This window comes from Diadema antillarum, unplaced genomic scaffold (genome assembly GCF_040938485.1).
Source record: "Diadema antillarum isolate AM-2024a unplaced genomic scaffold, OU_Dant_1.0 seq00001022_RagTag, whole genome shotgun sequence".
Taxonomy (NCBI): domain Eukaryota; kingdom Metazoa; phylum Echinodermata; class Echinoidea; order Diadematoida; family Diadematidae; genus Diadema; species Diadema antillarum.
This window is the reverse complement of record NW_027271857.1, coordinates 612594-625667: the sequence shown is the minus strand read 5'-3', so window position 1 is coordinate 625667 and position 13074 is coordinate 612594. Positions and strand designations below refer to the sequence as shown.

The 13074-nt window shown below is 37.0% G+C and overlaps 1 protein-coding gene across 3 annotated transcripts in view; it reads left to right on the top strand.

The window, feature by feature from the left end:
• LOC139742822 (ral guanine nucleotide dissociation stimulator-like 1) overlaps positions 1 to 4634 on the top strand; it is a 74036-nt gene extending 69402 nt beyond the window's left edge. For all 3 annotated transcript variants that reach the window (XM_071653338.1, XM_071653340.1, XM_071653337.1), the window contains exons 16-17: positions 348 to 462; positions 1756 to 4634. In XM_071653338.1, coding sequence (XP_071509439.1) covers positions 348 to 462; positions 1756 to 1961 — 321 coding nt within the window. In that variant the 3' untranslated portion in view covers positions 1962 to 4634. The remainder of the gene's footprint in view (positions 1 to 347; positions 463 to 1755) is intronic.
• The last annotated feature ends 8440 nt before the right edge of the window (positions 4635 to 13074 follow it).

Sequence of the window (13074 nt, the reverse complement as noted above, 5' to 3'; positions counted from 1 at the left end):
TCAATGGAAATATTCAAAGTGGATTTTTTATTTCACCTGAAATTCTTGATTGATCAAATATAACATCTAGTAATATGTAGTTGTCTTGATTTAAATGAGTGTTAGATGATGTACACGAGATGACGTTTTATAACCAGTGGTTCCTGGGTGATAAGACAAACGTTACATGGCAGCCAGTGCTGTCATGGAATCACCTTCTTTTGAAAGAAAATATCACTTATTTCTGATCGGGGTGGGGGGGGGGGGGGAGACTGCTATTACTGATCAGGCTTCTTCTTGTCTTCTAAGGACAAAAGTAACATCCAGTGTTAACTCTCCCTAATTTGCTATTTGCACTCATCCTACAGATTTCACACCAAGAACACACTCCAGCCGTCATCAAAACAGCCATGGATAAACACCACATGTCTTCAACCTATGACTGCCATGACTTTGAACTTGTTCAGCTCCTTGATGAGAAAGGTGAGTGATTCCAGTTTGACAAACCCACTCAAAAGTTGGTCTCCAAGTCATGAGTGAGGTGAGATTAAATACCTCCTTCACTGAGTAGACATTGATATTGCAAGAGACATGTGGTTGGCTGAGGGTTGAAGCAGAATGAGGTGAGAAGCAAAGACTTTTGTATCTCATGGCATGGTGTAGTCCTATGAGACACTGAGGTGGAATTGCTATGAAGGACACTGGAAAACTGAATTCACCACGAAACCACGAAACAAATTAACGAAACATTTGCATTGGATTGACATTCTTTGAAAGGGGGGAAAGAAAGTAACAACAGACAAAAAAAAAGTTACGTCCATAAGTATGTCAAATTGCCTTTATGTTTAGGAAGGATCCCAGAGGATTATTTAACTGATGTGAATATGACAGGCAACATCTGTGATAGGACTTTATGTATGTGGCACATCCATGTGGGATTGCTGAGCACAAAATAAAATCTGTATCCTGCATGTGTCAAAGAAATGTCAGAGAGACTGGATACTAAGTAACCCTTCAGATGGGAAACATTTCCCAGATATCACTTATTTTAGTGTAAATGATACAGGAATGTTGTGAAACAGGCGTAATGTAATTCTTTGTTATCATTTAACCCGTTGAAGACTAGTCACGAGTATACTTGGGCAGGCTGCCATGGGAAATGTGTATTATCGGAAAAAACAGCCCGTTTTCAATTGGATAAGATCCTCTAGTTGAATGGACTTGTATATGGTGGAATCTGTCATTCCCTATCCAGCAAACCGTCATGATTAAACAACCTCTGTGTTTCTATTTGCGGATGTTTTGTGCACAACAGTGCATTATATGGCTTCTATAGATTTTCAGTTTGTTGGATTTCTTTCTGGCTTCTTCGAGACTCCTAGACTTTGAAGCCACACATGATCATATGGCTTTCAAAGTGGTCTAATGGTGTCATTTGCCAGCCTTTCGTAATGGAATGATTTAAAAGAAATGACCTACAGTGTACTATGTTGTTTCCTATTAAATTATTTTACTTTAGCTGATGCTGATCAGTGATGTAGGTGATGGACATAATGATATCTTATGGGTCGCTCTTTAAGCTTTGTATTTATCAACAATAAAAAATTAGTTCCTATGACTGTACAAAGAGTAGTATTAAATGATGCTGTTGTTATTAGTGGTCCTTCTTTTATATTCTACTGGTGTTTTGTGTTTTTTGTTCTAAAAAAAAATTCAGAGATATTGCCAAAAAAAGACATCAACTTTCTATTTTGAACCTCATTTTTGTCTACCCAGAGCTTCAGATACCTGATGATGCCAATGTCTTCTACGCCATGAATGCTGCTGCACAGCCACACTTTCTCCTTCGCAAGAAATCATCCACCGAGGAGAATTCTGTGCCCTCCACAAAGAAGAAAAGCCTTCGTAGCAATCAGAAGAACTCAAAACGGCTGCATATCAAGCGGATGTCTTGGGTCAAGGTGCGTGATGATTCGAGATGAAACACAACAAGGGATGCCATCTTGTTCTATGGACCCACTTCCTACTATTATGACTCATTCAAAGTGTCCTCCATGGAGAACAAGACACAATTGTGTTTGTGGGGTAGCATTGCTGGAACAAATGCCAGGCTTTGTTTCCTGTTGCTGAGCTTCCCACTGTTGACTTGAGAATGGGCGAGGACCGACTCCTGTCTTCTCAGATGTTGGTGACGACTTTCTGAGCTACGTTTCAGTAGTCTAAAGTATGCATTCCTTGTCCACACTACCAGTACTGTGTAGTGGACAGACGTAGTGAATAGATGCTGCCACAGGTTGTGTACAGTCCAGTGCAGGAGTTGTTGAAGATGGGGCAGAATAGAGAGAGCTGAGTAAATTCTCAAACACACACAGTCTGTTTGAGTTTCGCCTTCACAAGGATTTGATAGGTTATTTGCTTGTGAATTCATCAAGAAGAATGGAAAGTTCTGCTTACCTGTCTTACATACTCTGAAGTGGACTCATAGTGAATGTTGAGCTGACCACCATGTTGTGGAATGATGAACGCTCCGTCATATCTTGCCAAACTACATAGAACAGTAGACTTCAGCAGATCTATCCATTTCAGCTGTGGTATGGTGTGAGACACCCTGATGTCGAGCTGAAGCCCGACTAGCTCTAGAAGTGGGCTTCACCATTTTATTCTTGCCTTGTAAATGTTTATAGTCAAGAGTGAATTTGGGGGTATCTGAACCATTTATTATATGATTATCTTGATGGAGGGCCAATCAAGATTGGTTTAACCAGTATTTTATCAGGGTGGAAGAAATTTATAAACTGTAAACACAAAAATGAAGAGCAGTCTTCCCCACCAAATACTGCATTCAGATGCTGACAGCGTAGGTGAATCTCACCATGAAGATCTCGTATCACTCCCTCAAATGTTGTAGAGTGATGAGGCACATGTTGTGTTCATTGGTTTGCTGCCTGAGATGAATGAGTCTTTTATATTTCAGTACCTCTCAATTGACTTCTCAATGCTGCTAGAGACCATTTGGTTTTCAAACCAGCCACCAGGTGGAACTTGCGAGCCTGACTGTTTTGTTTTGTTTTGTTTTTAATTCCTTGTGAATCTCTTAGTTGATTTCTCACATCGCAAATATAGCTCAACAAGAATTATCCCAATTTTGATGCTTATTAGCCTAACATTTTCTAGATGTTTTCTTATATGAAAACAATTTACAAAATGAATTTTGAATGTCATTATTATTTTTGAGTTGAGCATATTTTGGATCTAATAGTCTGTCACATTTTCCCCCCCAGAGAAACGCCATATATCTTGCCATTAAATATTAGACTATCACTGACTGTTGCAGAAGCTGTGATAATCCGAACTCATGACTAATTCACTCATTGTACAAGAAACTCATCTCATAACTGTAACTCAAACTTTATATGATGTCTGACAATGCTTTGAACAAAATGAGGTCCATGATGTGTAACAGCAATGTTGTATCTTAAATGAAACTGCTTTTCAGACTAGTAGGTTGCCATTTCATAACTACTGTCTGCTGAATTTATGATTTTAATTCAGATGTAATAGCAGTGCTGAGCAAATGAAACCTGATTATGGTGCTATATACACTCAGACTTTGGTTAGTATATAACAGAGTTCTTCTTGATTTGACATTACAAATCAATGTGGAGAAACTGGTGAAAAGTAAAGAATGATGTCAGATTACAGTTCAAGTATTTCAGTTTATATCAGCAAAAGTGCCTTGGCAGTCAGTGCTTCTCTTGTAGAGTTAATGTTACCACTATGTTCACACGCTGGTCAAAGTGCCTCTAATTGTTTTGGTCATCCATGTTGATGGGTTCCATGCCAAGTAGGAGGCTATGTATGTACACCACTTCCATTCCTTAGCAGGCATTCCATTCCAGTCACCACAAAGAAAAAAGGGCACACCTTATTCCCTGCACATTCCTTTTACTCCACATTGATGAGTGTTGATATGCCAGTTTTATACTCATGTATTCAAATTTATGGACTTTTCCCCTCAGTGTATGGAATCCAGATGGCATGCAATAAAGCCAGTTTGTAATTAGCTCATGTGCTCGTCGGTACAAATATCCTTTCTTTTTTTCTCATTTGGTTGGACACTTCAGTCAGCTTGCCCTGTGTAATAACTTTATGGTATTTGTGTTATAAACAAGTATGAACTTGCATAGACCAGGTGACCAGAATGGTCCACTAATCAACACCTGGGGAAGCATCCAACTCATTAGTTTTCACTCAACACATAAACAAACTTTTTTTTTTTTTGTGGTAGGTATTGCCAAATACGAAGCTTGTTGTGAGATGGATGTGCTGGCATGCACCATTTATGAGGGACTACATGAATTATCATTTTATCATAAATGCTTAAGTTATCTTGATGAATTAAAAAACCACCATTCCTGTTGGTACAAATTACCTTTTCCTGCTTATGTGCAAAATGAAAGTACAAACTGGCTTATTGCTGATATTTCAAGTAAGCCTTGGGCTAACTTTCTGGTCATCAGGAACGACTGTTGTGTGCATGATATTTGAATATACCAGATGGTGTACTAAAAGACAAATGCTATGATGGATAAGGCTTGAGTATCAATATCATGATCATTAGTCAAACTCTCTGTAGATGAACACATCACCTCAACCTTTCATGCACTTATTTCATGTTGGGGGGGGGGGGGATTCTACAAATGGGGCATTGCTTGTGAAATGTTGAATGTCAAATGGACCTGAGAAAACTGATTGGATATTCACAACACAAACTAATCAGTGCTGCAGATTATCAAATGTGGAATGAAATGGCATTTTTCATTTTCATTATATCATTGATATATTCCTTGCCTATAGGTTTGGCAAATCAGTTATTGAAGAGTCAAAAGAAATGGAATTGCACTTCATATCCTGTGCAAAATGTGTTGAATCGCATGCATTTATTCATTAAAAGGGTGCCTATTCAGTAAATTTGTGTCCATAATGGTTATGGGGATTTGTTTTGGACAGCAAAATGTCGTACATCATGCTCTAATGTTTGTTTGAGAAAATATTTATGTAAGAAGTGAAAAGAAAATACTCAATTACACCACCATCAGTGTGGCTTAAATGATCTTTACATTTGTTTGTGAATGACTTTATTTCATAGGGAAGGTCACTTTTTGATATTAACATAAATTAACAAGAATTTGGCATAGAGTTAGGTGAGCTACAGATGAAAATCGTGTGAAGAAAATTAAATGAATATTATCATGACACTTTGTTGTTCCTTTACTCTGATATAGAAGCATTCCTTTATTTATTTATCTTTTTTATAGATTTTGATTCTTTTAATTAGTGCACAAGTGAGAAGCACCATGGAATATTTTGTATTTCCTTTTGTTCAACAGCTTTTGAATGTGGAGAATACTGGAAGCCATTTTCATGGCACGATGATGCCCAACTCAGTAGCAAATAGTGCAATAAGACTTCCACTTCTGTGAGTTTTTGCAAAGCAAGCTGTGTCATGTGATTACCCTGATTTTAAAACTGTTCTTGTCTTGTGAAATTACTTATCTAAAGTTGTATGAATTCATCCTTGTATATGTTGTACATATAAAAGAGACAATCCTATATATTTTATTTGAATTGTGTAAATACAGAATGCCTGTGAACCTGTCAAAAAAAAAGGAAGAAAAACAAAGTTTACATGGACAGTTGTTCCATGGGCCAGTATGTGCAAGGAGAAAGAATCATATTATGTATGCCTGAACATGATTAAGTACCAGACTTACTTGTTATAAATGTTGTTACTTTTGCCTATGCCTATGATATACCTAACACTGTGCTTTTTGTGCATGGTTCTTATGGAGGTCGTGTAAATGTACTTAATATAAACATTAAAAAAATATGCAAATCTTGGTATGCATGTATAAGTTCATAGTGTCTGTATTCTTCACTTTTAATTTGTCAGACAAACAACAGGTATACTATTGTTGTATTTGTGTATCATGCACAAAGTGTAACAACATTGACGAAATTCAAATTTTTCAGCTTGCCAAAAGTATTCTCAAGATCATATCATCTTCGTTTTTATTCAAAAAAAAAATGTTTCTATGTGTATGATTGACAGAAAAAAAAGTAAAAACAAAAGGAGATGGAGGTTCAGTCTGGTCACATTAAAAAAAAAAAGAAGTAATGTAAACTTAATGGACAAAGTTGGTTAACAACTTAATACTCACTATTTGTCTCTTTGAGTGTAGCTGCATTGGAACTTTGTTACCATGAAACTCTTTAATGAATTTAGTACTACTCTTTGTAAGGGAGAGTTGATGTGTAAGCTAACATTATTATTTATTCATTGGCAGTGATATTTACTTCTATCTTCTCCAAAATACAAGTCATGTTACTGTTTGTTTTGTTTTTTTCATGACCTGAGAGAGGTAACCACTACCAATTATAGGCATCCTTAGCACTCTATCCCATGTGGGAAAGAAAATGGAAAATTTGTCTACTTATAGGCAGTAAGGAATTGTAAAATGTAAATTGTTGGTGAATATTGTAATTGATAAACCAAATGACAAGGTAGACAAACTCCCAGTAATCTGCTCATCACAGTGTTGTGATTCCACCCAAGAATGGTGACCTTTAGGATTTGTCTCTGGTTTCAACCTTGAGTGGGCAAAATCATGATGCAGATGTCAAGAACAGTAGCACTTTAATAGATAAGTGCTATCATATTGCCTGCAGTCACATTATGTTCTGGTTTTGAGGGAAACACTTCTTGTCCTTTTGGAAATGCTGTGTTGCAGTCCATTGTGGTTTAAATTCAGATATTATCATGGGTGTGAATAGTTGCCAAAAACACAAGCAATTACACATAAGCCAAATTTTCAAACTAGATGTCATGAAATGAGGCAAAATCATGATGAATAGAATTACATCAACCTATCCTGTTAGAGATTTTTCTACTCCAGTGATGTTAGGGTGAGAGAAGGGTATGCTCAAAACCTTTGTCAATGTGTTTCTCCCTGTAAGGAGCATCATACAATTTTCTTCAGTTTGATAACAGTAGCAGTATTGGGGGGGGGGTGGACATGACTGCCCATATTTCACTTATTTTATGAGTTACTGTACCATAATTTTAAGGTTTCAGTAGATCAATAGCTTTCCTGTGTCACTGATAAGGATCAAATCTAAAGAATGATATGACTCTGTTCCATAGTTTAATCTTTCTGATTTTATGGTTGCAGGTAGCAGTCATATGCAAGTTACTTGCTATGATAGAAATGTTTGTCCTTTACAAGTGATTTTTAAAAGTACTCTGTATGTGTAGTCATAATATGTGAAGGCACCAAAGCCTGGGGTTGTTTTAGGCATGTGCTGTAGTGACTTAACTTGTGACCTGTTTCAAAGAGTTTATTGCCTTGCAGAAATTGACAATAAAAGTCCAAGCCAGGAAGTGCATGACAAACCAGAATGGAGTTACGTCCCTTATCTCATTACAAGATACCATTCTTTTGAGTCCTTTTTGCTGTGTCTGGCTAGTATTACAATGTATCAGGGAAGTTTTATAGATGATGTGGCAACACTTTGTAATCCATGCAAACACGTTTTGGTTCCAAAGCATTACAATGGGATGTCTAACATTCCTCTTTGCTTTGAAGCCATGCTCTGCATTGCTCTAGCAATAATAATGGAGACAAAGGAAAAGTTTTGTTAATTCTAAGCAGTATTTTAACTTGAAAATTTGACAGAAATAGTAGAATTTGTTGAGGAAAGAATTCAAAATTAAATATGTATGTGTATTTTTCTTTTGGCAAATTGAAATGAAATTAAAATTATGTCCCTTAAAAACTTATATTTTGTCAAGAATGTACACCTTTATAAGTGTTAGTTTTCTATATAAATCTTAATCTGGCATATTTTATTCTTCAAGTAATGTACTCCTTGAATGGTGATCCAGCTTGTTTTTCTACTTTTTGTTGTTAAAAGTGTAATTTTTACACTGCATTTTAATTCAACTGCTCCAATTGAAAGCACACACATTCATTGTTGCCAGCACGTTGAAAGAGGGATTATTGCAGCAGGGGGAGGTCCTTCTGCTGTGAGAGCACTAGTGCTGATTTAATACTGATGCTCTCTTTTGTCAAAGCACCAGGGTACTACATGTACTTCCAGTTAAGTGCATAGCTCCTTGGTTGTGTCCACACATGACATCAAAGGAGAGCAATAGTTTCTTTTCCACCGCCTATAACACCTCCCTGATATTATGCTACGCCAACTGCAAAGTTTCTTGCTCTTTGTCTGTCCTGCATATTTCTGTATACTTATGTAATAACAATGTGTGCAACAGTCGGTTGATGAGAATACAGTGGTTGTTGGTGTCCATGTTAACTGCAAAGAATCTACCCTGTATGAGGCAGCTATGCCTTGTTTGACATGTTCAGTTCAACAAGTTTAACATCTGATGCAAATTTATAGCAAAGTTTAAAATCTACTACCAGTATTTTGCTTACAACCTAGTCAACCTTACATGTGTACCTCAGTCAAATCTATCTGGACTGAAGAAATAGCTTAGACTGAGAGAAAATTCAACTTATGAGGGATTACAATTGTTAGAATATAAAGAGAAGAGGACTTGAAAAGACCTTCGACTTCGGCAATTATTTGACATATGTGAGATTGACTGTAGCTACCAGTACTTGAAATTAAAGGCACCAGTGGACCATGCATGGTCCAAATTATGATTTCACTGTTTGTACCCAAAATGTGTCAGAGAAATTTACCCACCCAGTTCAGCTGTACATATAGAAAAGTGACTTACTAGCCAAAGAACAGATTGGAACCCGATATTCCAAAATCTGGTCAAGGAGCGTGTGCAGTATCAAAAAATCAGGGAGGTGTTGCAGTGGACTCCCGTTATAACAAAGTTGTAGGGACGGGCAGTTTTCTTTTGTTATATCGAAATTTCATTATAACCGAACAACTAAACAATAAAAAAACATTGAGCGGATAATGTTGAGGCCTGAATTTTTATTTAGTTGTAACCGGAATTTCATTATAACCATGTTTTTTATAGCAGGAGTGCACTGTACATAGATGGAGAAGAAACTATAGCTCTCCTTGAAGTCTTTGAGTGACACCGCCAAGAAGGTAAACAAGTGGTACTCTGGTGCTTTGACAAAAGAGTGCATCAGAATCCCTCTTTCAATGTGCGGGCAACAATGAATGTGTGTGCTTTGAATTGGAGCAGTTGATCAATATGCAGTGTACAATTGACACATTCAGTAGCAAAGAGTAGAACAAAACAGACAGGAACACCCTTGCATTAGCAGATCTTACTTGAAAGATTAAATGTGCCAGATTTCTACAAGACAGAATCCTAACATGGGCAAATATTTGCCCATATTAAGAGGACCTACAATGCAATTTTCATTTCATTTTGTTTTGTTCAACATGAAGAGAACAGAAAAGCATATGTATAGCTTTGAAATCTTCCTACATTGTGCTAAATGAATTCCACAGTTCCATCTGTTCTAAAATTCTAATGTTCCACATATTCTAAAAAAATTATAATATTTAAAGTAATATTTTACGTAGCACAGCATGTAATATGATGAAATGTGAAACTTTTACTTTGTCTCAAAATTTTGTTGAGAGCGGCATCCAGCATGACAAATGTTTGACATTATCCCCTTATAATGCTTTGGAACCCAAACATGCATTTGCCTGAATTACAAAGAATTGCCACTCCATCTTCAATACGTACCTGAAAAAAGAGGTGGTGGATGTCGGGAAAAGAATACTTTGTTCACACAAGATTGCCTTGACAACTAAAACTAAAAAGCTTGCCAGAGGCTTGACCTACCTAGCAATAACTCCTACCTATAAAACTTAATAGGCTGTTTTCATAATGTATTCAAATTTATGGTTGGTTTCATTCTCTGGAACATAAGGCGTTTTCACATCAGCCCGATAAAAATCCAAGCTCGAGATATTTTCCAATTTCCCCAGTCAGAAAACAGCGCGCTATTTCGAAACATCGGGCTGATGTGAAAACACCTGTTCTCAGCTGTCGAATTAGCTCGAAAAAAATTCGGGCCAATTCTCTTCGGGCTGATGTGAATAAGAAATGAAATAGCGTGCTAATTCGCAATCGCGAAAAATATCTCGAGCTTGGATTTTTATTGGGCTGATGTGAAAACGCCTATGGAGACAAGCTGTATTCCAGTTACCAGCTCTTCTAAAATGAAAATCAATTGCTGGAATCCAATTTGCATATACAGTATTACCTGTTGCTTGTCAAGAACAACCTCTGTTCAAAGGGTATGCTTAGAATTTAAATATATTATGAAAACTGCCTATTGGAGGGAGCAGGTAAATTGAAATATTTCACTATTATGTCATAGGAGAGGAAACACCATGAATTTTAATACATATCATTACAGAGACAGTTCATTGACTTTTTTAACCCCACCCCCTTCCGATGGTAAAAACATAACACAACCACAGGAACAGGTGTTCTGCTCAAGCTCAAGCAGAAATGTTCAGCATACTACTGCCAAGCGATTGAGAAAGAATGTGAATGCGTACTGATGTGTCTCATGCAAGCTGTGAAGAGCGTGTACATGTATGAGGCCTGTGACATCCATGTTTGTTTTGCTATGAAGCCAACACCAGCAATTATAAATAGTTACAGAATTGAGAGTATAGTGTTAGAAAATGGGTTAATATGAATGCTTGAAGAATCGTGATTTCTTAATTGGCACACCTGGTTTGAGGGTAGGGTTTCAAAACACTCTCACACACAGACACTGTGATTGCAGCCATAAGAGTGACAAGATCTCTAGTCTTTGATGCTTTACTTCTACACTGAAGACTCTTGACTGAATTGTTACAGCCCACCAGATCTGAATTTCTCTTTATAACTTCTGGTGTGAGGTAGCTGCCAGAATATTATTCAGAAAGCTATCAACAGACGGGCCTGTAACAGCTACTTGAGAGTCATGTGTGTTGGTAAACACAATCAAAGTAATACTACATTTATATTTTGGTTCTTTACCTGAATGAGCTAACTGTGTATGTATGCCTTTATGGTGTATACGCGATGTGGTGTAACTTCTGTAAATTGGTAATTACTGTAATTATGCCATACCTCAAATGACTGGCTGTAGTTTACAAAAACAGTTTCAAATTCATATACCTGGAAACACTGCAAATAGACTTCCCCTTTATCCATTTTCCCTTCATCTGGATTGAATGAGGGTTTTTAGTACGTACAGCTATTTACCTGAAGATTTAGATTACATAATACTGCAATTTGCTTGGGACCCCAAATACACCCATTTATCAGAGGATTTAGATTACATAACACCACAATTTTCATGGTGCTGCAAATCACAGCCATTATGTTCTAACTCACGCTTTGTCAGTTCACTTAGAATTCACTCCCTCAAGCTATATCAGGTTTCTTCTCAGTTGTTCTCTTTAGCTCTGCAGAGATAAACACTTGTGTGTGGCTCATTGAACAGTAGTCAGAGTAGCAGCCAGGGCCAATACTACTTTTCTCCCACAATTCTCCAGTATATCAACTTAATCACCCTCAAGTATGAAAGCATGTAATGGGCTTTCATAGTGAACTATGAGTTAGCATAAATCTGCTATCAAAATCTGCTATTAAAATGTGAATGTCCACACCCAGTGTTTATAACTTGTGACATTTCACACAATCAAAGAAAACCTCTGCCTTTCTGGGGAGGAAAGAAAGAGAAAATAGGGTTTTCTGGTGAAAAGAAAAGAAAAGAAGAAAAAGCTATAATGATTCCTCATGTAGTGAAAAGAAATCATGGTTTGGCTTTAAATATATGGCATCATACCATCCCATGCCTCGTTCAGAGAGTTGGGATGACCCGAGACGTAATCTGCTATAAATGCATCTCCCTCCCATACACCGACTCATAAAAAGCCACATATTCCCAAGCAGACAGCACACACACAAACACTACACAAGCCTTACTCCCTCTCTCTCTTTATACAAGACACAATTATTATGCTGAGTTCATGCCATGCCACACTGCCCACAATAATCAAACATCGCCAAGGCTACACCAGTCTGTATGCTGCCTTTCTGGAGTGAATACCTTTATTGTCATTCTCTTTTCAACTGCCATCAATAGAGTGAACAAGTGAAAACTGGCCTAAGTACTCCTGGTATAGCAAGACACAATGATGCAGAAAACCAGGGAAAACACCCCCTGTAATGTTTGCTGGCATATTTTTAACTGAACAAAATCAAGCATATTCAAGGCACATGCATGTATATCATAAATTTTGTCTTTTTCTTCCTCGTATCTGATTGACCACAAACTTAGTCTCAAGTCACATTCACTAAAATCATGAGCATACCTGCGCTGACAGTTTTTAATAAATGATTTCTCTTTATGTGGCTTTATTTTTGATTTGTTTTTGTTTTGTTTTTGTTTTGTTTTTTTTTTTTGGGGGGGGGGGTTAGTTTTTAACCAAACATATTTGTATGTTGGGTTTGCTGATGCTCTATTTACACATGCAAATGTAATATCAAAACTAATATAGGATTACTTACCTCCATGCCAGTGAATTGAAATAAATTGAACTGAATTTCATAAAAGTTTATATGAAATATGCAGTAAATGTTGAGACAATGTCTCATCCCACATAAAGGACTGTTTCTTCAGCTGATGACTTCTGGGCTATTTCTGACATGGGGCTCATTCAGTTTACAGAATGCCACTTTGGTGACCATGCAAATTGAGTCACATCATTCAATCGTGGGACAAGACCATCGAGTAAGATCGATGCCTTTCCTATTTCTTGATGACTCACTGTGACATTCTCTCACATTATTTTTGAAGAATTTCATACTTGGTAAACTGAGTTACCATACCATTCAAGATGGACCACATTCAAACATACTGATATGCAGCGTGCATCTACACAATATTTAAGAAATAGGAACACGGGCACAAATAGTAACCCTTAGTAACTTTATCCTGAACCAGAATAGTGCATTTACTAATCACACTGTACACTGTTTTACATATTAATGACATATGAACAATATTGACTTTTATTTTC